Raw genomic sequence first — 23,916 nt, 5'->3', positions numbered from 1 at the left:
TTCATGATTTTGACACAGGTTAAACGGAAGGATAGCCAATCGGTTCTGAATAACGTCTCAAGTCATTCACCACAAGAAAAATGACGAGAACAGTGTGTGACCGCAATCTAGTTAAATCGGGGTACACACATATTGATCATCGGGCCATATTTGACCCCTATTTTCCCCGTCTTGTTCAAAATCAGCAATGGCCAGATTGTTGGATATCTCTCAAAGATGATCATATATTTCTAGTAGTCTGGATTCCCCGTGGCACTGTTCTGCCTTGCACAGGTCAGTGTTGATACGATAACATCCATGTGGTTTGGGGTGTGTTGGTCATCTCAATAAGAGCAGTTAGGACACAGATGTGCCGATTATTTTGGAAATCGGTGCATGTATTCTGCATATGAAAGAGTGCAAACAGCTCAGTAATTCTGCTACAGCAAACAAAAATATCTTAACACGACAAGATCTTCTGTCAACTGCTTAGGGTAAAATGTATATTTTCTACACTGAACGCCACGATCAAGATAGACAGACTGTGACTTTCTTATGCTTTATTAGCTAAAATGGCCATACGGTTCAAGAATAATTGCACCACCTGTTGCTTTGGTATGCGCCTGAGATTACAATGAGATTTTTTTTACCTAGTATTTGGTTAAAAATGGCATTCCTTTTTCACCAATCAGTGACATCAGAAGTAGGCTGGGCCACTCCAAAGAAAACAGGGGGGTGAAAGAGAAGGGGGGGGGTCAGGAACTACCACACCCCTTATCCTCCTCCTCTTTCTCCCCTTCCCTCCCTCTTTGAGTCACCCCCATCCTTTGTGGAAAAACTGGAGGCATCTGTCGTTAAGAGTTCAGTCTGTGCGAGAGGCCGGCTTTTGAACCTTGGCCCGGCACACGTCTTTGGGAAGTAGGCTTCTGTAGCTAGAATTATACCACGTCGATTTTGTCAGTGACAGAAAACAAGACAGAGATGAATCCTGGACACTGCTGCTCGGTGAAATCACAACACAGCGCAAACGCCAAACCCTAACTGCTGGACGCGCAACTTCACTGCTCAGAAAAAGGTATGCGTGTGTTCTCCTTGGTCAGCTTGTGTGCAAGACACTTTTTTTAAGAGCGTTTGAGTGTCTGTGGGGAGGTGTGGAGGGGGCAGTCTGCGGAGCTTTAATGCCTGGAAGCTCCAGACAGAACTATTTAGCAGGACTAATCTTCTCTAGAACGGTGTCAGGCGCAGGAACACGTGTGACTCCACCATGACATCTGTGTCAATGCAGGCCGGAATTCACTTGAGAATCCTTAAGTGACATTTTAATGTGTCCACCTAGCAGCAACAGTGAGAAAAAGCACAAGAGGAAGGAAGCCACATTCCTGCCAAAACACTTGGGGAAGGTTGACCCGATCAGATGGGAGATATCTTTTTTTTCTTCTTTTTTTCCTTAAAGGCACAGCACCACCCGACGTAGGCTGGTACTTCTCCAGGTGGAATCAATGAGGTCACAGCAAAAAGCTGACAGCAAATTGTGGAAAATATTCTACTCAACAGCATATCTGTGATTGATGTCAATTACCAGGGAAGGGACAGGCTTTTCAAATATGCCAAGCTTGGGAGTAAAAAAGGGAGAAAGACCTTGCGTTCCTAATGTCCAGAGTACATCATAATATTTACCCATAGCTCCGATAAGTCTGGAAAATAAGAGGGTAAGAGAAGACACAGATATAAAAAGAGGGACCAGCTGCTTGACGAACATCCAGGGCATTCCAATCCTCACCTGAGACTGTGGGTCCCTGTAAACTTCGCCAAGATATCCACACAGCTCTCTCGACATTCAAGTAGGTTTTAAGATACTTGGGAAGTGCATGACTGGCAGCGCCGGTTACCAACTTTGGTGGGAGATTGATAGCTCGCTCAGGATGGGCTGGCTGACTGATTTTAACGTTCGACCCGCGGCCATGTGTGACAACCTTCTCTTGGACAAAGATATCCAACGAATGGCTCTGTTGATAGACTCAATGCATATTTAGAGGTAATGCTACTCGCGCTTCAGTGCAAGTGTTTGGTTAGATGGTAGTAACAGAAGACTCTGAGCCCCATTTCCACCAAGCGGTCTGGTTCGATTGAGTTGCATTTTATTGCATTTTTGAGTTGCATTTTATTGCATTTCCATTCTAATCTGTTGCAATAATACAGGATTTAGTGGAGGGTGGAGCGAAACACAGTGCTGTCCGTTGATTGGCTGACAGAATTATCTTTTTCCGTGTTACATTGGAATGGGAAGAGAGACAAAAATCACCATTTACAAATCACTATTGATTTCCCTACTTTCCTGAGCCAAGATTCAAACCTAAAACCTCAATTGTGAAGGAGAGATGTGAACCACCACAGCACCCTGCTGCCTAGGCTCATGAATCAGTTGGAAAATAAATGTGTCTTACCACAATACAATCAGAGGGCAGCATGATGAACTAGTGGTTAGCGGCGTGTCTGCCTCACAGTTCTGTGTTCAAATCTCGGCTCCAGTTTTCCTATGTGGAGTTTGCATGTTCTCCCCCTGCTTGCGAGGGCTTTTGTTGGGTACTCCGGCTTCCTCCCACATTTCAAAAACATGCATGTTAGGTTTGATTGAAGACAAAATTGTCCATAGGTGTGAATGTGAGTGTGAATCCTTGTTTGTGCCTTGTGATTAGCTTCCAACCAGTCCAGGGTGAATAATATCCAGTGTCTTTTGCCAAAATTCGTCTGGGATAAGCTTCAGACACGTTAAGTTTATTGAAGACAAAATTGTCTATAGGTGTGAATGTGAGTGTGAATGTTTGTTTGTGTCCTGTGATTGACTAGCGACCAGTCCAGGGTGTACACCGTCTCTCACCCAAAGTCAGATCGGAGAGACTCCAGCTCACCCGTAATGAGGACAAGTGCAAAAGAAAATGAACAGGCACATAATGCAGGGGATAAAGTCAACCCGGCAGTTGATCACATTCACACCTATGGGCAATTCAGAGTTTTCAATTAACCTGCCATGCATGTTTTGGGATGTGGGAGGAAACCCACGCAAACACGGGGAGAACATGCAAACTCCACACAGGCAAGGCCGGATTTGAACCCGAGTCCTCAGAAATGTGGACTCGAGGCATCACTGAGGCATCACTAGATGAGGAGGAGGAACCTAACTAAAGTATGTGAGGGTATTCATGGAAACTTAACTCAACGCTAGAATTTTCACTCACTCTGCTCACTCTCAAAATGTGGTGAGGAGAAACAATACCAAAGGCGAATCCTTACAATTAAGGGTTTTAATTCCCTTCCGGTTCTCCATTCTACCCTGGATCCCCGGGTGGCTCAAGCCTCAAGTTCCCAGCATCACTCACTATATTACGTCAAGGGGGGGGGGGGACCCAGCACAAGGGGCTCCAACAGTGGGAATTTCCACCATATTAACAGGTTTTAATACAATGCCCATGTGTTTGAGGCAAGCACACAGGAGGTTGTGTGTGTCCTGCAGTGATGGAGGAGGGTGTTCGGAGATTGGTGAGTCCTTATCTTGACAGAGTGTGACAGACTGAGAGTGAAAGAGGGAAAGAAAGCCTTATTATATGGACTACTCTTTCCACAAAAGATGAATGGAGGAAACTGGACTCTTGTTTGCCTCCATTCAACATTTGCCCCGACCAGGATTATTGAGAATCTACACAGACAACCATTGGTGGCATACGTACTCACACACTGTACTTAAGTAAAACTATCTATACTTAAAAAAGAAAAGACCCTGATAAAAGAAGTACTGATTAAAATCATTCACCTAAACAAAAGTAAAAACTGTCAAGTGTACATAAGTACTACATTTACAAATATATTTTTTATCGTCGATTATGTACACAACACCCATTTTGATAACTCGTCACATGGAAACGTTTGTGTGCAGATTAAAAAAAATATATCATAAAAACAGCATGGTCACATAGTTTCACTTCATGGTATATCACCCATATGTTTTTTCAGATTAGATGGATAATTTTTTTAAATGCAAGAAGCTGGTGGTGTTTCGGCTGGCACAAGACAATGCATTCGCCACAAATCATTCTTGGAACCGACAATATCAAACAATTCTTTTAAATAAGGTCACGGATGGGGAATTTCAATTAAGATTTCAACCATGGTTGACTTTACCGCTCTATTTACATTATGTTGTCATCTCCAGGTTAAAAAAACCAACAAGCCTATTTTGACAAAGTAAGGAGTAGGAAGTAAAGTCATTTTTTCACATTTAAGCAGTAAAGGTAAAAAGAGGTCAGAAAATAGACACTGAAGAGACCTGTAAAAACAAATATATCTACTTAAATACAGTAACCAAGCATTTGTGTGTAATTTTTTCCCACCACTACTTATTATTAGGCATGAGCTGGTTACTGGCTTCAAGGTATACTGTGGTTTTAATATGTCATGGTTTCAAAACCGCTAAAACTTTAAAGCAGCGGTATGAGCCGAGTGCAGGCAAAGTGACACAACCCCACCTCCCTGTTGTTAGTGCGAGCAGTGAATGAACCCGACGACAGTTCCTCTTGTCGAAAAAGTCATCTCTTTTGGGAATTATTTGGGTATTTGGTAGAGGAAGAATATGCAAAACGTAGAATGACTAATAGAAGAGGCAATACTTCCAACAAGATATCACATTTAGCGCCACCCATCACTCTTCGAGAAATTCAGGGTAATTACTGTAAATACATTACCATGACCCCGTCTTGAACCACTCGTCTGCAACCAGTTACGAGTGTTAGCGTGTCTTGGTGAAATAAATACTATAGACTTGCTACCGAGGCAAATAACTAGTGACTAACATGAGTTCCTTTCTGCGGTACTTCACAAAGCGGAGAGGAGCAGCGAAGTGGCGACTCATTTTCTGAGAAATAAGTACTTTTACTGTTGTACTACATTTAGGTTGTATTTAGTTTCTTTTCACATTTACCTATGTACACCTACGGCACGTAAAAAAGGTAATTACCCAAACATTTTAAAGTAAAACATTTTAGACAAAAGTTGAATCGAGGCAGCTAGATAGCATAATCTACACAAGACAACTCACTCTTATGTTTGTGCATTTACTCCCAAAAAAGGAAGAGCGGGTGGGAGTGGTTCCCCACAAAGAGCGATTGATTGAACCAACAGATGGGTGTTGGTGTTGGGGAGTGGTAGTTTGAGGAAGGGTGGGACTGCAGCCTAATCCATCATATAGACCTCTGACCTGACCATCAGCCACCATGTTTAGGGTTTCACAACTAGAATAAGGAAAACAGATGGGAGGGCTGTGGGGCCTCTTTTGGGGGTGCTACCAAGGTGAGATAGCGCTCGGTAGCCAGCGAGCAAGAAGTCTTCTCCAAAGTGAGGCACTTAAATTTGGAAAAACAACTATCCCAGCCGGCACCCCATCTTTCACCTTTTAATCCCGAGGGAAGTCTTTGACACAACCGCTGGCCTGAGTCCCGTTTAGTGAAAAAAATCGTCCGTAGCTCCATTTTTCTTATGTGTCCCATATGTAGTGTTTAACAACGAGACGTAAAACATTGCCACTCATACAGCAACATAAAAGCATTTTCCATCCCATGCTGGTGGCGACAGCTAATCTCTTGGAAGGCATTTTTCATTTTAAAGGCTTCATTTTTGCGTCGAAAAGGGTCAGCTGCCACGCTGTGCTCACATCACATCTTGGCTTTGTTCTGCTTAATAACACTTTTTTTCTCCACTTTCTCCAGCACTATTTGGAAGTTAGCACTGTAACATCTGTCTCATCAAGTAGACTGAGGGAGTCAGTTTGTGTGTGGCTGATGACATGATTGCTTATTTGTTGTTGCTTTAGGGACCTTTTGAATACATGGGAGAGTCACAAATCCAGATGGGGCTTTTTTTTGCTGGGAAATACAGCATATGGGCTGTGAAAAAAATATACATTTTTCCCAGGTTACAGCTTTGGTAAATCATTGGAGACAGTGAGGATTGGTGCATGGAACAATCCACATAGCCTGATGGATGGAAAATGCATCAGGACTTGAAAAATGTACTATTGTGTCCATAAAACAATGAATGAGTTTGAATCAAGTCCAGATTTATTGTACATCACAGGCATCAAACTCAAGGCCCGGGGGCCAGATCCAGCCTGCCACATCATTTTTGGTGGCCCACTAAAGGCTTTATTATACTCACGTGGGCGCCGACCGGGCTGACGTCACTGTGGCTATCCCGCGCGCGGCTTTACTCGAGCGCAACCCACACGCGCCGTTTTGAAAATGTGCTGCAGTTCTCCTCCAAGTCGGGGGCGTCGCTACGGCTGGGATTGGCTAGGACACCATAGAGTGGAGTTTCCTCAACATTTTATGGCCAATTCCGGTAGCCGTTTTTACTTTCCGGAAAGACGAACAAAGCAACAACAATGGTGAACGTGGAAGAGTGCCTGCTAGACGAAATGGACCTAGATGACCAGATGAGGCGTTTAATTATATTGAAAAATCGATCAAGAAGGCTGCGGCGTTGGTGGTATGTGGGTTACGTCATCACAGCATGTGAGTAAAACGGACCAATCACAAAGATGATCTCCACAGCATTCTGCATACGGCGACAATTTGTCCCGTGTGCGCGTCAAGTGTCGCATAGGGGCCGCCCGGCCCAGTGCGTCCGTCACGTGATGCAATGCGGGCGCTGTCACCCGCCGAAACACAGGAAAATATAAAAGAGGCCTTAAAGCAAATGAAGTGCATCAACTTCATGTTTCTTGGATTAATTTATTTGGGGTTTCCCCCCTCCCCCCAGTCAAAACAACAAAAATTACAGACTTTTTTTTTTTCTCCATCAAATGGATTTGGGCTTTCAGCGTTAGTATAGCGTTTTTTTTTTTTAATAGTATCTTCAAGGTACCCAAAGCGCTTTAACACGATTTCTTTCCTCATTTACCTACTGATGGCAGCGCATCAGGTGCAACTTTGGGTTCAGTATCTTGCTCAAAGACACTTCTACATGGTCACAAGGGCTGAGGGTTGAACCCACGAGCTTCAGGTTGGGAGAAGACCACCTAAGCCATGCCACACAATCCCTTATCATCAATCATCCTGCATTATATTGTCTTGTAGATGTATTCTACTGCTTTTTTACATCTTGGCCAGGGGACTACAGATGAAAACTAGCCTTCTGGCTAATTCTGGCTTTTTTAACCATGTGTACTTCATGTGTTTTATGAAATTGCATTGTCCCCTTTCAAAAATAACTGAAACTGAATCAAAATTGGATAGTGGAAATCCGGACAGTCCACTGGCTTGCATACGATTGCTAGTAACCGTTGAACATCTGTCGTACTTATGTCTTATGAATTTTTTTTACATTAACATATTTTGATTAATTAATCATAATTCAATGAATGAATGATTTGTACAAGAATAAGCATGAATTGTTATTTTATCAACCAAAACATTTTACACATTTATTTATTTATTTTTACCTCATCTACAAATGACCTGGTCCCTTTGTCGGATTTAAAAATCAAACATCAAAAAGCCCACCCCTGTTTAAACTGAAAATGACTCAAAATCCCCAAAGGACGAAAGAGCGTGTGATCCAAAGTACAAAGCAAATAGGTGACACACAAAATACAGTCATTCATTTCATGGCTGAGTCAAGAACAGCAAAGTAGCTGACTAAAACCACAGTGGAGAAATAGTGAGCTGGGAGGAAAGGCCTGTTAATAATAACTGTTAGAGGATTGAGGACCCGTCTGTGCACTTAAAAGGAATTATAACGCTGGCCTTGTTGCCAAAATATACTGTAAGGCGGGCGGGGTCAGAGGCCTGCGGCAACTCCTTTGTTGCGTGCTGATTTTTGCTGTTTTCACAGCTATGTTACTGAACCCGCGTATTTGTCAAGAGTGATGAACAAGACGAGAGATGGAATTAATCCTATTGCTATTCGGGGAGAGAAATCGGTATAAAGTTTCCCTTTGTGTGCCAGATCGCTTTCAGTCTAAGTGATTTAGCTGAAACCACAAAGGGGAAGAGTGGGACGAGGGCAGAAAGTGTGATTACATGAGAGGAAATGGCCTGAAAAACGAGTGCAAATAGAAATAAGGTGAAAGGGGAAAAAGTAGTTTTTGGATCAAAGAGAGGCTTACTACCAATACCATGACCTACTCTACCAATCCAGCCCAAAAACATGCATATTAACACGGTCTTATTTATGGTCGACAAGTGTTTTTCATACAAATAATTACCGGTACTGTAATTATGACTTTTCTACTGTGTTAGCATATGTTATTCCAGACTACATCATGTTCTTACTTGCATACCCATTCTGGTTACGTCACCGCTGTAGAAACTGAAATCGGTCGTAAACTGAGGCCCCGCTGTAATGATTTAAGAAAAAAAAACAAGGAATTCATCCAGGGCAAGAAATGGAAGGTTCTAGACTGGCCAAATCAATTCCCAAACTTAAACCCTACAGAGCATGTGTTTTACCTGCCAAAGAAGAGATTTGAAGGCAGTAATTCCCCAAAAACCATACAAACATTAAGATCCATTTCCTCATAGTGTGGCTCGTTGTGTGTGGCCTTCACATGCCTGTATGCACTGCCTATAATTTCTGACTACCTGTATGAGTCTAGTGACGTATAAAACAGTTCGGTCAAAATATTTGAGTGTTTCAATGAATAGCGCGCAACAAAATAGTTTGCTGGGTGGGTGCAAGAATATCACGCGGCAGAAGAAGATATGCTCAGGGGCTCTCTTTTTACGATAGGAGCTGGAGGAATTTAAAAAAACTTTTAGATGAAAAATTACAAAATAGATAAAAAAAAACACCAACTTTTAGATAAAAAATATACAATATTAGATAACAACCCAAAAAACAAATAGATGAAAAAATACAATGTTCTGACAAAAATACTCCTTGGTTTGCGATTGGTACGAACATACACCGTTTCGAGGTTACCAACGGATCGCAGTGAACTAGTTTGCTGAATGGCATAAGAATACATGGTCATGTATATCTGCTTACATCTCGAATAATAAGAAAATATTCGTGTTAGGGGAGGAGCTAAATTTAGCCTGGGTTGTCAGTGGAATTTAAGGGGAGTCTTCGCTGCCTGTGCATGAAAACAGGCAGTTCTGGTGCATTTTTTTTTCAAAATCAAATAATCTACAAGCCTTCAAGGATCTTTAAGGGTAATGTTGAAATGATACAAAATGTTTTGGGATCATAGTTATGGTATATTGTTGGTTGAAACTACTAATATAGGCAATTATAAACATTTGGGGGGCCGTCAATTACTCACGTTTTTTCACAATTTGTGTTAGGGCTCTAATCCTTTCCCCTGCAAACAGTGTCAGTGAACTGTTGCCACCTAAGCTTTTACCAACCTTTGTCTCAGAGCTGGAAAGATTAGTAACTCATCCGGATAGTAACACACGTAACAGATCGCCGTAATCCTGTCCCTTCTTAACATAGCTCCAACGGACCGCGGGGAGTTGTCAGAATCCCACAAGAACCACCATGGCGTCATACGGGGACACACAGAAGGTACCGGGTTTCGTGGTCTTCGCAATGAGTCAAGACTGACTGTCAGGAGCGATGTCGCCAGATTAGAAGGAAAGACCAAGGCCTACATGGGATGGCGTCATCAGATCTGCCAGTTGTTTGATGGAAAACAGAAATAGAATTAATACCAAATGAGGATAAAGACTAATTGGTGCCTTGTTGAAAGATATATGGTCTGACTCAATCTTAGGCTGGATTTACGTTGCAGGGTTCAAGTGAAAGTGGCATAATTGGGATTTACATCACCATCACACATATATTGAATCAGAATTGGGCACTCCTTTAAATCCAGCCCTGGTGTTGCAATGAAGTATAGTGGTCACTCAGCTACATAATGGTTTCAAAGCATGATGCGATTGCAAATTGTGACAAATACCCACTTTTTTTTTTTTTTTTTAAAGCATGAGACTGAGACTGCAAGTTCACACACAGTCTGCGCAATTCAACTCCCCGGCTCTTTCGCACCTCCTCTCTGAGCATTTGCTGTTAAATTGAAAGTCTCTCATTTGCTTTGAGCTGTGCAGGAGTCATGTTGGGTTACAGCAACTTCCTCAACTTTAACCCTTTCACTACAAAAACGACACAACAATGTAACAATGGCTGTGCATATTGTATAGGAAAGTAAATGTTTACGCACTGATTTTCCGGCACGATCTGCGGTTGTCTTTACATAAATAAGTCGTTAATAGACACAGTGTGGGTTGTAAAGGGAATGAAAAGACCAACCAAAACAAGGCTAATGGACTGTACAGTAATGATTTTGAACTAAGGAATGCGGGGCTTGAACCCTTTTAAAACCCCGGGATGCAAGTTTACATGTCAAAGCAAAACACGAAGACCGATTATTATGTTTGAACTTTTAAGGGTAACGTGATAAGGCAATTTAACCGCTTGAATACTGCTGGCAAACGTATTATTGATCTCGAAGAAGCGGTGTTCCACTTGCACGTCTTAAACGTGGACATTATACACTCCCACCTGTTTAAAATTGATACAAATGACAAGTTGTTTGTTTTAAATAAAGCGCTGTGGAGCCATGAGGCAGCAATGATTGCCTCGGGTCCAGGAATTAAAGATTGCGCCAACATTCCTGCTGTCAATGTGGTTATTAGTTTTTGAAACTCTACTATAACAGTGAATAGCAACCACTTATTGGTCTGAAAATTATTATTTATTTACTACAAATAATGTATCCTTGTTCTTGACAAGCAGAACAACTCAGCTCTTCCATTAAATGGTGGAAGGTACAATAACAGGTGTATTAATTGCTTGCCATTCATAAAAAATAAGAGATGGTTTCTTGTACGTATACAGAGAAACCCTATTTATTGTGGGGGAGACGCTACACACCCACCCGCAATAGGTGAAAATTCGCAATACAGAGAGGTTTTAGAAAAATGTCTTTTTAAATGTTTTACCGTTCCCACATGGTTTGAAGACATTTAAACCTATTGAAACACTTTTTAAACACATTATGAACTTATTTGAGCACACACAAGAAATTGCAAGCAAAACATTTATTGAAAATACTGTGCATATTGTAGTCATTCAATCATTGTTTCAGTCACATTCTTATTTGGTGGTGTGCCGTGAGATTTATTTTTTTTTTTTTTTTAATATGTAAAATGTGTTCCTTGGCTCAATAATAAAACTCTGCACTAAAGGCATAAGAAGATTGCTAAGAAAGCAAAGTATAGGAATAGGTAGCAAAGATAAAGCTCGGTCATCAGCTTGGCTCATCGGCTCTTAAGCTACAGTTCCTCAGATAAACTAAAGTTGCCTATTTGAGAGTTTACAACTTAAAAAAAATTAAGTTGTAACCTTTACAAGAACAAAGTATTTTGTCCGTGTGAAAATGTTTAATCTTATGAGAATAATGTCCGATTAGTCCAAGAAAAAGTTGAAATCTTTAAGTTTAATGATGGCAGAAAGTCATCTTTAACGTGCATTTCAAAAATACAACTATTCTCGAAATATTATGCCAATTATTCTGAAAAGACAAATTTATTCTCTAAAAAGAAAAACAAAAAAAACAAATAGGACTGAAAAAAATATACCTTGTATTAAAAAAAAAGGACTGTTGCTATTGTTGTAATTATAGGCCTCCATCTATCAATTTTCTGTACCACTTATCCTCACTTGGGTCGTGGGTGGGCTGCAGCCTATCCCAGCAGACATTCCCCTTTTGTCCTAAAATAAAAATGGCAATTCACACAGGGATATCATATTTGTGTTATGTCACAATCATATCAAAGCTTTAAATTAGTCCAACGCTAAGGTAAGGAAGAGTAGTAATTGGTTCATTATGTACATTTTAATGCTCCCCAGTCCCCATATGTAGGTACAGTATGTACATTTTATTCCAAATTATTTTTCTGACCCCCCAAGCTACAGCTCGCAGACCCTGATTTCAGAACCACTGGATTTTAAAAGGTCTTGTGTTCACACAGGCGGGCCCGGGGCGCCTTGGAGGAAGGGAGCACAATTAGCTGTCCATCAATCCACCAAAGCAGCAATGCAGGGGCGGATGTGGAGCCTGTGCGCCCTACTCTGCCTCTCCCTATGGGAGGGAAGTTCCTGCAGGAGCTCCAGGGAAACACGGAGGGCCAAAGAGACGTCCGTCCAAAGAAGTAAAAGAGCTCCCGTGGATCCCAATGCCAAAAAGTGTTCCTACACCTTCCTGGTGCCGGAGCATAAAATTACAGGTTGGAAACCTTTACATTTTTGCCTGTTCCTCTTATATGCCTGTGAATATTCTCATTCATCCAGGTCATTTCATTCTAAAGGTATTGAAACAATCACAACTGCACTGTTCTGGTTGTTTTAGAAGACGCTTCGCCTCTTATTCGAGCAAGCTTCATCAGTTCATGCACATAGGCTAGATAGGACAGCTCTAGTCTGAGTGTTGGCTTGAAAACGCAACAATTTATCCCCATGCATCAAACGACAAATGCTATCACTCTCAGTCGCTTTCGATGAGAGGCAAAACATCTAAGACAACACGAAAAGTTCCTGTTTGATGTTTCCATAATGTTTGTAAACAGTAGGCATCAGGGTACTTCCGGGTGGGAGACTACCACTGACTTGAACTGAAAACGATGACAGAAACATGATGTGTTTGGGGTTGCGCCGCTAGGTATATCCCAAAAGGTTTCGTTTTTCTAACCAATTTACTTAAAAAAACTAAAACAATCCAGCGGAATCTCTGGGTGAGGACTATAAAGCTAATGAAGGTCGTAAAGGAAATAGTTGTACAGAAAAATCACATGACTGCCTCGTGGCATAGCAGCCATTTTTGAAGAGACAGAATAGGAAGCAAATCATCATCGGTTTTGTGGAAGACATTTTCGCCCTGATATGTATCAAATGTTTGGTTGTGTTGTATTTTGAGTAATTTAGCAAAACAATGTCTAGCCTGCTAGCAAACGTCAGCTCTAACGTGCCCTATTCATTTCATTGTCAAAAGAGCACGTAGCGCCATTAATCATAGCATCAGAAGAGTCAAGTTAATTAGCCAGTCCCTCGATGATTATTTTAACTATATCTGAAGTTCCTCCCATGATATTTACCTCATTATCGTTTCATCTGACACGTCACACATTCAAACTACGGCGTTAGAGAAAAAGGTTAAAATAATTATTCAAGCCATTTACCCTGTTTTCCCAATTTCTGCACTTTGGTCAAATGTCATTACTAGTGGTGCAATTGGAGCTATTGTCACCCAGAAGTACGTGTGACGTCATGGTGAACAGGTCTATAGCTGTTCTTGACTTCTCATTGTCTGCATACATCATGTGTTATCAGGTCCAATCTGTGCCAGCTCAACAGGACCAGAGCCAGACAAGGACAGAGTGACCCGCATGGACCTCGCAGACGTGCGGGAGGTGCTGAGCAAACAGCGGCGCGAGATCGACACGCTGCAGCTGGTGGTGGATGTAGACGGCAACTTGGTGAATGAGATGAAGCTGCTGAGGAAAGAGAGCAGGAACATGAACTCCAGGGTAACACAGCTCTACATGCAGCTGTTGCATGAGATCATCAGGAAGCGGGACAACTCCTTGGAGCTGGCCCAGCTGGAGAACCGCGTCCTCAACGTGACCTCAGAGATGATGCGGCTGAATTCTAGGTACAGGGAGCTGGAGGCCCGCTTCGCCACCATGGCCGGGGTGGTCAACAACCAGTCCGTTCTCATCTCAGCGCTGGAGGAGCAGTGCCTGAGGCCTGTGGGGCGCAGTGATCTGCCTGCGGTGCCTCCGTTGGTCCAAGTGGTGCCCCAGACCATACCAATAAACAACCGCTTCACCAACGAAATACAACGAGACCACAACAACCGGGCGTTTGCACGAGGCTCACGCACAAACTCGCCTACTTCAAGCCCCTTTGGAATTGACCCTCCGCCGCCGCAGGGAACACTCACTTCTGACGGTGGGTACCAGTTATACACGGGGATTCTCGGTTCACAATGGTCCTGACATCCAAAGCCAAAACAACAAGGAGTTCATCCGGAGCGAGTAATGGAAGGTTTTAGACTAGCAAAGTAAATTTCCAGACTTAAACTCTATAGAGCATACATTTTACCTACTAAAGAAGTAACTTGAAGGGAGTTAGTCCCCTAAAACCAGACAAAGACATGATCCATTTTCTCGAGGTGCAGCTCCATTGCATATGTGGCCTCCACATGTCCGATCGAGTAGGTGCGCAGTGACGTTGAACGAAACAGGTTAGGATGTCATACAATGAACTAGTTTACAGAGTGGCCTAAAAATACATGGTCACATGGAACAAGGCGCACTAAGTTACTACACTCAAACTTACTGTTTTATATTTATGTGCATATTAATTTTTAAAAAGGACAAACTATAACGAGATGAAAAATACACAATAAATACAATTTACAATTGTAGCCACGTGATAACATTAAAATACATAGATTAAAAAAACAATATTTGGTAAAAAATCTAATATTAGACCAGAAATCAGAATCATCTTTATTTGCCAAGTATGTCCAAAAAACACACAAGCAATTTGTCTCCGGTAGTTGGAGCCGCTGTAGTACGACAACAGACAGTCAATACACAATATTGTAGCAAAAATATTTTGGCGGGGAAAAAATATTGCAAAAACATGTCTAAATATTTAGCAAATAATTAAAGCTTTTTCATTTGATTAGTTTCCATTATTTTACACAAAAGAAATTACTGTAATGATGACTTTACTACTGTGTTATAATTGGTTAGTGATAGACTACAGCACATTCCGATCTGTGTACAAATTCAGGATAGGTTGCATTGATGCGACATTGACAGAAATTAAGGAACTAAACTGTTGTAATCGAAGACTCCTTGTAATCCAGGGATGTTAATATGAAGACTGAAACATGTTCAGCTCGTTTTATGGCTGTGTATAATAAATAATCAAATGTTTGATGGTCAAGAATTTTGTTGATCGTGAGGAATTGATTGCGGGATTAATGGTGTGTTGAAGCGACTACGACAAAAATGGAGTACATTAATCGGTTGCCACCAGCAGAGGCGCTGTTGACTCAATCAATTAGTCGGCGTTCTAAAGAACAACAACATGACGACAGCTACAGGAAGTTCACCTACGTCCACAGAGACCTCTGCTAACTCACCTGGGAATCATAATTCTGGCCAAAACGTAGAAATAGCAGTTTCGAACATTCAGAGAGAGAGAGTACACTGACTGATTGTCAGTTTAACCTATAGTTGATCATGCACATATAGATCATGCCTTTCCCTCGTTAGTTTTAGTAACTTTATACAGACTACCATCTTGAATAGTCTTTTAGCGTGCAGACAAAAACATATCTGATGCATCCTTGGCATGTAAGTGAGACAGTGAAATCATCCAGTCTTCGATTGGCTGCGCTCAGTGAGCATATGTACCCAATTACACCAGATATTGGTCCAACAGCAAGAAGGAACTAGGAAGGAACAAATCCTTACTAGAGTTTGAACAACCAGTCTACATGAGCATATTGGGGCACAGTAAAACAAGAAAGGGACTATATAAAACAAAAGGATCCAAATTCAACATTACAGCAGGGTCCTACGGCTAGTGACATAAGTCAAATCTGCACCCACGAGTGCTAACCATAACACAATGGGACCAATCACTATCACGTGAACACAATCTACCACTAACCTACATACTAGTAAAATCATATTTACAGTAAATATTTGCATGAAAAACTAAGGGCATTTTCCCCACATCATCCTGCATTCATTTGGTAAACAATCCATGCACTGTTGGTCTTGAAGCGTCGTACAAGGGGAGCAAAGTAACTCGAATTTGTACGCAAGTCAGAACCTGCCATAGTATGTCACTAACACAGTAGTGAAGTCATACTTAAAGTAAATATTTGAATGAAAAGGTAGGTCATAAATATTAAATCCAACATGCCTTCTTGTGTGGTGTGACCGCATGTTCTCGCACCGCCATGCCGTTCGTGAACTTCTATAGCAATCGTAAACAGAGGACCCCCCCTCCCTCTGTTCTCACAATGTCTCATCCATACTGCAGTTTAAATACTGGGCTTTTAGCAGCAGCACAGACAGATTGCTTTGTTTTATGTGTGTATCAATATTGACACTATCGATTTAAGGGGGTTTGGTAAAGATCCTTCACAATGAATGGCTGTACGACTAAAATAAGCCTTTCATTTCACTGGCACTAAAGTGTACATTGGTTCAAACAACTATACTCAACACAATGAACTGACAGTTAGTATGGGAGGGTAAAGGTAATATCCCCCCCCACCCCACCCAAAATACACCATCGACCACTAATAGAATCTGCTTCACGTTCGCTCACCATTACTATAAATACACATTAGCTGACCACAGTTTGGACTATTTAAGCCCCATTTTGAATCCTCTGTGGCTTTGTGGGTTGATTTAGTTTGCAAACACAAGCTGTGTTTGCACAAAGTGACGGGACATTGACAGAAACGAAGAGGAATAGGGGAATGTACAGGAGACCCATCATCTGTAGAAAACTAGAAGCCGGCAGCCTTGCGCTGAGTCCCAGTGTGATCCCACACTCAGCTGAGAAAACTGTCTTCCATTGGCCTTTAAGCCCCACCCCACGCAACGCTAGTGTTCATGCTGGTTTAATAACACGCGAACACACAAGGGTAAACTGAGGAAACACTTTGGGATGATTCAGCTGCTTCTGCTTTGGGGCCATGCACTTGTCAATATTCATTCACACAACAATCAAAATGTGTTTGGATGGCTTTAGACGACAGGATGTTTGGAGGGTTGTGGTCCAAAGGAGATGTTTTCCATCCCCTTCGGACATGCACACTTTTTTTCCACCAATTACTTTGGTATTTTTTGTTGGTTTAAGGATTAAGATGCTTACGACTGGGATTCCAGCAATATATATTTTATTCTTTATTTGTTTTAATTGTATTTTTTTCTTTTTTTTGGTTCATATTTTGTTTATTTCAACATTTTGTATTTAATTCATGCTTAGAATATTTTGCATATCATTGGAACATTTATTTTTTATGTTTATCTTATTTGTTTTATTTTTCATGTTCATCTTTTTGCAGGGTGCAGCGGTCAAGTCCGACCTTGAATTTCATTTCATTTAGATTTTGTTTTTGTTAAACTTCAGGTCCATTCAAGGACTGTTTCCAGGTGCGTCAAGCCGGTCACACCACCAGCGGGATGTACCTGCTGAAGACCGACGGCAGCGAGCGACTGATCCAAGTATGGTGTGAACACGGCCTCGACAACGGCGGCTGGACCGTGTTGCAGAGGAGGCGAGATGGCTCAGTTAATTTCTTCCGCAACTGGGAGAATTACAAGGTGCGTTTCAAATATCTACAAGTCACAAGTAAGTCTCAACTTTTAACCAAGTTTCAAGTAAGTCCCAAGTTACTGTGACAAAAATCCAAGAAAAAGACAAGTCAAAAATCCAAGAAAAAGACAAGTCGGTTCCGCATTCAATTTCAAGCAAGTTGAGTCAAGTTGCTACTTAAGTCATACAATATTAGTCAACACACATTCACCACTTTGGACTGTGCCAAAACATTTACAATCATAGTTTTTATTGGTCCCAAACCAGTTTCCTTATTGTTTATTACTTTATTTATTATTATTCTCAATTAGATGTATAACCAACATGAAGCTAGGTTTATGTTGGACCAGTGAACGGTTGGCTAAACTGTGAAGTTACCGTAGCTCACCCATCTTTGTGGGTTTTATAGTGACAAAGAAAATTTGATAGGGTAGTTGTCTCTGTTGCCATTCTCTTTTTCCTGATTTTAATCAGAAATATAATCATTGAATCCCAATGTAATAAATTTCAAACCCCGCCGCCATGATACTTGCTTCATTAAGTGGTCTCAATGTACACTGTATCTTAGCATACATACTGCCAAGTTTAGGTGCATTAATACAAAAATAACTTTTCTTTCAAAAACAAAAGATATGGCACATTACTTTGAAAATGCAGATTTTCAAATGTAAGCAGGCAGTACTTCTCAAGTCCATCTATCCATCCATCCATTTTCTGAGCCGCTTCTCCTCACTAGGGTCGCGGGCATGCTGGAGCCTATCCAAGCTATCATCGGCCAGGAGGCGGGGTACACCCTGAACTGGTTGCCAGCCAATCGCAGGGCACATACAAACAACCATTCACACTCATATTCACACCTACGGCCAATTTAAAGTTGTCAATTAACCTACCACGCATGTTTTTGGGATGTGGGAGAAAACCGGAGTGCCCGGAGAACAAATTAAAGTAATGAGCCATTAAACTGTATGGATCGAAGAGTAATACGGCACAACCTTTAGTTCTCACTCGGTCTTTTCTCATGTGTATTGTATAGGTAAGGCAAACCTACCGCAGCAAAATATTTGCTCCTTGGAAGCACATACTTTTGGTCAAAAGTGTACAAGTCCATAAATCCCTACTATTACTACAACAACAACAACAACAACAACAAAAACCACCAGGCTCCTGTCTTGTCATAGGAGGAAAAAAATGTGAAAATGATCTCGCTCATGTTAGCGGGTAATAAAGTCGTTAGACGTCTTTTCGAAAATTAAAAGCTAGAAGGGTTGGAAAAGTCGCAAGTTGATTTAAAAAAAAAAAAAAAAAAGTCCTGAGCAATAAACGTGAATTGGTAAATAATTACTGTAATCACCCAGCTCTACGACTGAAAATGAATAACCCTACTCCCTCGCAGAGAGGCTTTGGCAACATCGACGGCGAACACTGGCTCGGGCTGGAAAACATCTACAACCTGGGTAAGCAGGGCGACTACAAGCTGATGGTGGAGATGGAGGACTGGAACGGCAAAAAGGTATACGCCGAGTACGGCAGCTTCCGCCTGGAGTCGGAGAGTGAGGGCTACCGCCTGAGGCTGGGCGCCTACCAGGGCAACGCCGGGGACTCCTTCACCAGCCACAACGGCAAACAGTTCACTACGCTGGATCGAGACAAGGACGCCTTCTCAGGTACATGATCGTCTGAGTTAAAAGTACAGATACTTGGTAAAAGTACAAGTGCACAGCATAGGGGACCGAGCCCTGTCAGGACTAGCAAAAATCTGAGTAATTGAGCATCCACAACAAAAGGTTTATTATTTTCAATAGGTGCCAAAAAATGGCGACAAAGCACTACTTTTGTTTAAATGAAAGTCCTCAATCCACTTTAACATAGTTCCTTGGCATCAGGATGCCACAAGATGGTGGCAAAGCCCTACTTTGGTCTAAATGAAGCTGCTTCTCTCACTTCAACATAGTTCCTTGCTACCAAGATGTCGCCAAAGTAATACCTTTATTGCTTTGGCCTAAGCACAAAAACAGTGAATATGTGAGTATGCAAATGTCGAACTGTGACTATTCACTGTACTGATTTAAGTCATTTGCGTAAATAGAAAAGTACATTCTCTGAAACGTACTCAAGTGCAAACTAAAAATTACTTTTTTTTTGTTAATAATATACAATACCCATTTTGATAACTTGACATGACGAAAAAAAACTATTAACTTCCATATTGCTCGTACCGAGAAGAAGAAAGCTAGCTAGCATTGACTCAGGCTTTTGTGCAATCAAAAAACGTGTTCCTATAGCTTTGCCAACACTCTAAACGGACAGAAAAAAGAAAAGAAAAAATATATATATATATATATATATATATATATATATATGCCATCTGAAAAAAATACACATTACCTTTATGTTTTGACAGAAATTTTGGACATCAAAGCTGGTGGCTTTTAGGATAGCACAAGACAACACATTTGCCACAAATCATTCTTTGAGCCGACAACATCAAACAGTTCTCTTAAATGTGGCAATGGACGGGGAATATCTTGCTGTCTGAATCAGTTGCGTCATCGCGGTTAATGCTCAGTTTATGTCACTCTCCAACATCTCAATCACTCAAGACCTCAACCACTTTTGACAGTCTTTCTTACATTGCATCATCATCATCCGGAGGTTGAGAAAAGTAACAGACCTAAAAGTAAAAAGTTGTCAGAAAAAAATACTTAAGTACAGAATAATCTGTCCACTGTTATTTCCCACGACAGACAATTGTATTGCCACTGATCAAACAGCTTTACGCTTTCTTAATGCTATCATTGTGTTCCTCCTCAAGGTAACTGCGCCCACTTCCACAAAGGCGGCTGGTGGTACAACGCGTGCGGCCAGACCAATTTGAACGGCGTGTGGTACAGTGGCGGAGTTTACCGGAGCAAGTTTCAGGATGGGATTTTCTGGGCCGAATACGGAGGGGGGTTCTACTCGCTCAAATCTGTACAACTGATGATTCGACCAATTGATTAGAACCTCCCCACAGTGGCTCACTCAATCTCCTGCCTTTTTTTTTAATTAAAAAAAAATGTATCCCTGAATAAACACTGTACAATTATGAGGAGAAAGACTGCCATTAAAGAAGAGGCGGAGGAACAAACGATGGCATACGTTTTTGCAAGGACTGATGGACTCCTAAGCAGCTCTAATGCCGAAATGAATAGAAACTGTCCTGAACCTCAAGTCAGGGGGAAAAAAAAGAAAAACACGAAAAAAAAACAAAAATCTGCATGGTGTCATTTGACCCATGCAGCGAAAATCCAGCCTCAGGGTCTTGGGACAATAAGGTATTACTCCCAAGCTTCCTGTTTGCTCCTGGTGGAAGGTGGAGGTTTTTTTTTTTTTTTTTTTTAGACTAAAGATATTTCTCAGGAGCAGTGTATGGTCATTTTCTAAGTAATTATGCTCATAAGAAGGGCTGATGAATAAAATTGAATATTAATTTTTGAGTGTCACACTAATTTCTGCATTTTATGGGATTCGGTATTTATGGTAAGCACAGTCTTAAATATTGATATTCAGCCCAGTAATGTCATGCGTTAGCCAATTTTAAAACCCCATGTGATGAATAGGGTTGCAGCAGCGTACAGGACAGCTCTCTCCATTTTCATTCCTTTTAAGTTTTATAGCAACTGATAATATTTATGCATACTGCCACGAACGTCTTACTGTAAAAGACACTGCAGCCCTGTTTTGGAAATGCTAAATTAATACCTCCATCCAATGCCAGAGTGAAAGGGGGGGTGTGACACCCACTGCCACTTGTCATTCATTTTGTCTTATTAAAAGTGTTTTGTAAAACCTTGAAGTGTCCTTTACCACTCAGGTTTAGCAATGTGTATGCAAAATAGCACAATGGCATGCAAAAACTGGTTTGCTACACACGGGTATGAGTGAGCATAGCATTATGTATTGATTTACACCTTTGTTTATGGGCTAAAGGTTAATGTAAGGCGTGTGTGTGTGTGTGTTACCTAGGTATGGTATACATGACACCATGCTCTGGCTGCTTATGTAGTCCCGCAAACGCTTGTAATTGTCCTCTTTGGACATCAGGAAGTCGAGACGGTCAAACATGGCCTTGTCCTTGCGACTCAGTAACTGGAAGGATGCAAAGATGGGATTGTTATAAGTCATTCACACTTTTCCAAAAATGAATAATGTAATTTGTAGGAAACCAAATGGTACAACTTGATGTGAACAGACTACTATTGATATATTCAAAGAGATAATGTTAGAAAAAAAAGACAAAAATCCTCACATTTGGGAGTTTCCTTATTTGCATTAACACAGCTAAAATCATTTAGAGTAAAACAAACAAACAAAAAAACGAGATGGACACAAATGGCCACCAGAGCCAGAGGGGTTGAGATGTACAAACAAGTCTAAAAGTGGAATTTCAACATAATCTTTTGACATTGTTTCCCCTCACTTAGTCACCCATCTTGTTTTGTCATGTGTGTTAGTTTTCATTAGCCTTTTGTTTGTGTGTCACCAAATGCTCACTAAATAAACGGGGACTTGGTGTCAAAGTGGGGATGAACATACCCACCGCCCATGTTTTAGTGAGCCTGAAGATAGGAGCGCTCTGCAGGCCCGACACCACCGCCATCACGGCGTGGAGGTTGTTCATTTCGCACAATTTCTACGATAAAGACGAGACAGTCATGTTTTCAATGGAAACAATCGGCAGAACTTAAGGTCAAGTTATGCAGAGGTGGGGGATGCGTCTACCTTGGCAGTTCGGATGTATAGACTCAGCACCTCGGCTCTGATCTTCAGTGTCTGCGCGTGGAGGATCTCCCGTACCACCCAGAAACTGGTCTGGATCAAACACACAGAAGTAGAAATGTAAGAAATACTAGCTGAGCAAAAGGAGACTCCATATAAACCCATGACAAAGTGTGTGACATTCTGCAGAGTCCTTATCAAGAGTTTTGGCTTGTTAGAAATCGTTCTCGAGGAGACTGTGGCCTATCATGCTTAGCTCCTCATATATTTTATAGCATATTTTTGAAGAATTGTTTACTATCTGCTAACTGCTGCTTGAAAAGTGGGTGGCTTCAAACAAAAGGTGCTCTGTCCTGAGTTGTTTAACACATCTAGATGTAAATACCATGAAATAAAAGCTGGAATTCTGAACTTTTGTCTCAAATTAATTAATTTGGAGGGGACTGTACGTCCAAACGCAGACAAAAGGCCATCTAATTCAAATTCTGTACTCTTGCGCCTTCTCTCCTACAGTGTACTATAACAACACAGCAGCACAGAGGTATGTTGAGTCCCAGTGCGCTGTGTGGGCTGTGCACACGTTATGACCCCTCAGCTGTCTTTGCCTACTCTTTCCTGGAAAGATCCCCGTGGGTTGTTTTTCTTTCAAGGAAGAAGGCAAGGAGCTGTGGAGTGATAAGTTTATCCAACGACTCCCTTCTCATTCTCTTTTCACTACCACCTTCCATCTATGCAGGTATTGTAGCAACAACAAAAAAATCTGCTTATTATTAACTTATTTTCCATTGAGTAATGTTGGGCAGCATAGTGGTAGTGGTTGGCACGTCTGCCTCACAGTTCTAAGGGTTTGAATCTTGGCTGCAGCTTTCCTGTGTGAAGTTTACATGTTCTCCCTGTGCTTGTGTGGGTTTTCTCCAGGTACTCTAACATCCTTTAACATTTGAAAAACATGCTAGAAGCAAAGGATAGTGTCATTAAAAACTAAATTGGGAATAGGTGTGTGGATAGTTCTTGGTCTATATGCGCCCTGTCATTGTCTGGCAACCACTCCAGGCTGTACCCTGGCCAAAGTCACCTGGGATAGGCTCCAGATCACTAGCGACTCTAATGAGGACAAGTGGTAGAAAATGGATGGATGGATGGATTATGCATTTTCCCCCCACCATAGCTCAGCTTGACCCCCTCTATGTCGAGTATAGGTCTTGTAACCTAGACTACTAAGAGCAGAGTTACTCGCTGAGCCCCGAGTCTAAAAAAGCAACTATGAACCTTGCCAAAAAAGGCCCCAAAATTGTATTTTCACGAGTGAAGGCATCACTTCATCACCCTCCGTATTACAAGTCACTTAGCAAGTGGTCGACAAGGAACAATTAAGCATTCAGAAGGGCTCGCTTACAGACACATTTTGGGAAAGCCAGCTAACCAAAGATTTCCTTGGTTGAGTACCATTTAATACTTAATGGGTGGACAAGATGTTTCAGGAGAGACCCAAACATTTGCATATGGGGTCCTCGGTTTACAACGCTCACAACATAAGACAGAACATCGCCTTAACCCAACAACAGAGTTCCGTCTTATGTTTTGACCATCGTAAACCAAAGACCCTCTTGTCCTTGGTTTTGTAATTTCACACTTGGTGAAAATTATGGTGGACTTCAGAGAGCCAACTTTTTGTAAAGAAGCCATTAAAAAGTCAATTTAACGTATAATCCCTTTAAGGGTGCATCCACACCTATGGGTTTGCAAACTCGGTCCAGTTCTGCTAACAAGAAA

General features: G+C 41.5%; 2 protein-coding genes across 5 annotated transcripts in view; one reads left to right on the top strand and one right to left on the bottom strand.

Moving 5' to 3' along the window:
• The window catches only part of ralgps2 (Ral GEF with PH domain and SH3 binding motif 2), an 86,096-nt gene that overhangs the window by 18,047 nt on the left and 44,133 nt on the right, over window positions 1-23,916 (bottom strand). For all 4 annotated transcript variants that reach the window (XM_061682840.1, XM_061682844.1, XM_061682843.1 and 1 more), the window contains exons 7-9: window positions 22,147-22,236; window positions 21,965-22,057; window positions 21,387-21,513 (exon numbers count right to left, since the gene is read on the bottom strand). In XM_061682840.1, the coding sequence (XP_061538824.1) occupies window positions 21,387-21,513; window positions 21,965-22,057; window positions 22,147-22,236 (310 nt within the window). The remainder of the gene's footprint in view (window positions 1-21,386; window positions 21,514-21,964; window positions 22,058-22,146; window positions 22,237-23,916) is intronic.
• angptl1a (angiopoietin-like 1a) lies at window positions 836-20,792 on the top strand. Its single transcript, XM_061682845.1, has 6 exons — window positions 836-1,054; window positions 12,006-12,260; window positions 13,360-13,980; window positions 17,200-17,393; window positions 18,779-19,049; window positions 20,198-20,792. The coding sequence occupies exons 2-6, from the start codon at window positions 12,071-12,073 to the stop codon at window positions 20,383-20,385; spliced, it is 1,464 nt and encodes a 487-aa protein (XP_061538829.1). The 5' UTR covers window positions 836-1,054; window positions 12,006-12,070; the 3' UTR covers window positions 20,386-20,792.

The sequence above is a fragment of the Phycodurus eques genome, chromosome 8 (genome assembly GCF_024500275.1).
Source record: "Phycodurus eques isolate BA_2022a chromosome 8, UOR_Pequ_1.1, whole genome shotgun sequence".
NCBI lineage: Eukaryota > Metazoa > Chordata > Actinopteri > Syngnathiformes > Syngnathidae > Phycodurus > Phycodurus eques.
Note: the sequence above shows the minus strand (reverse complement) of the source record. Positions and strands in the feature narration are given on the sequence as shown.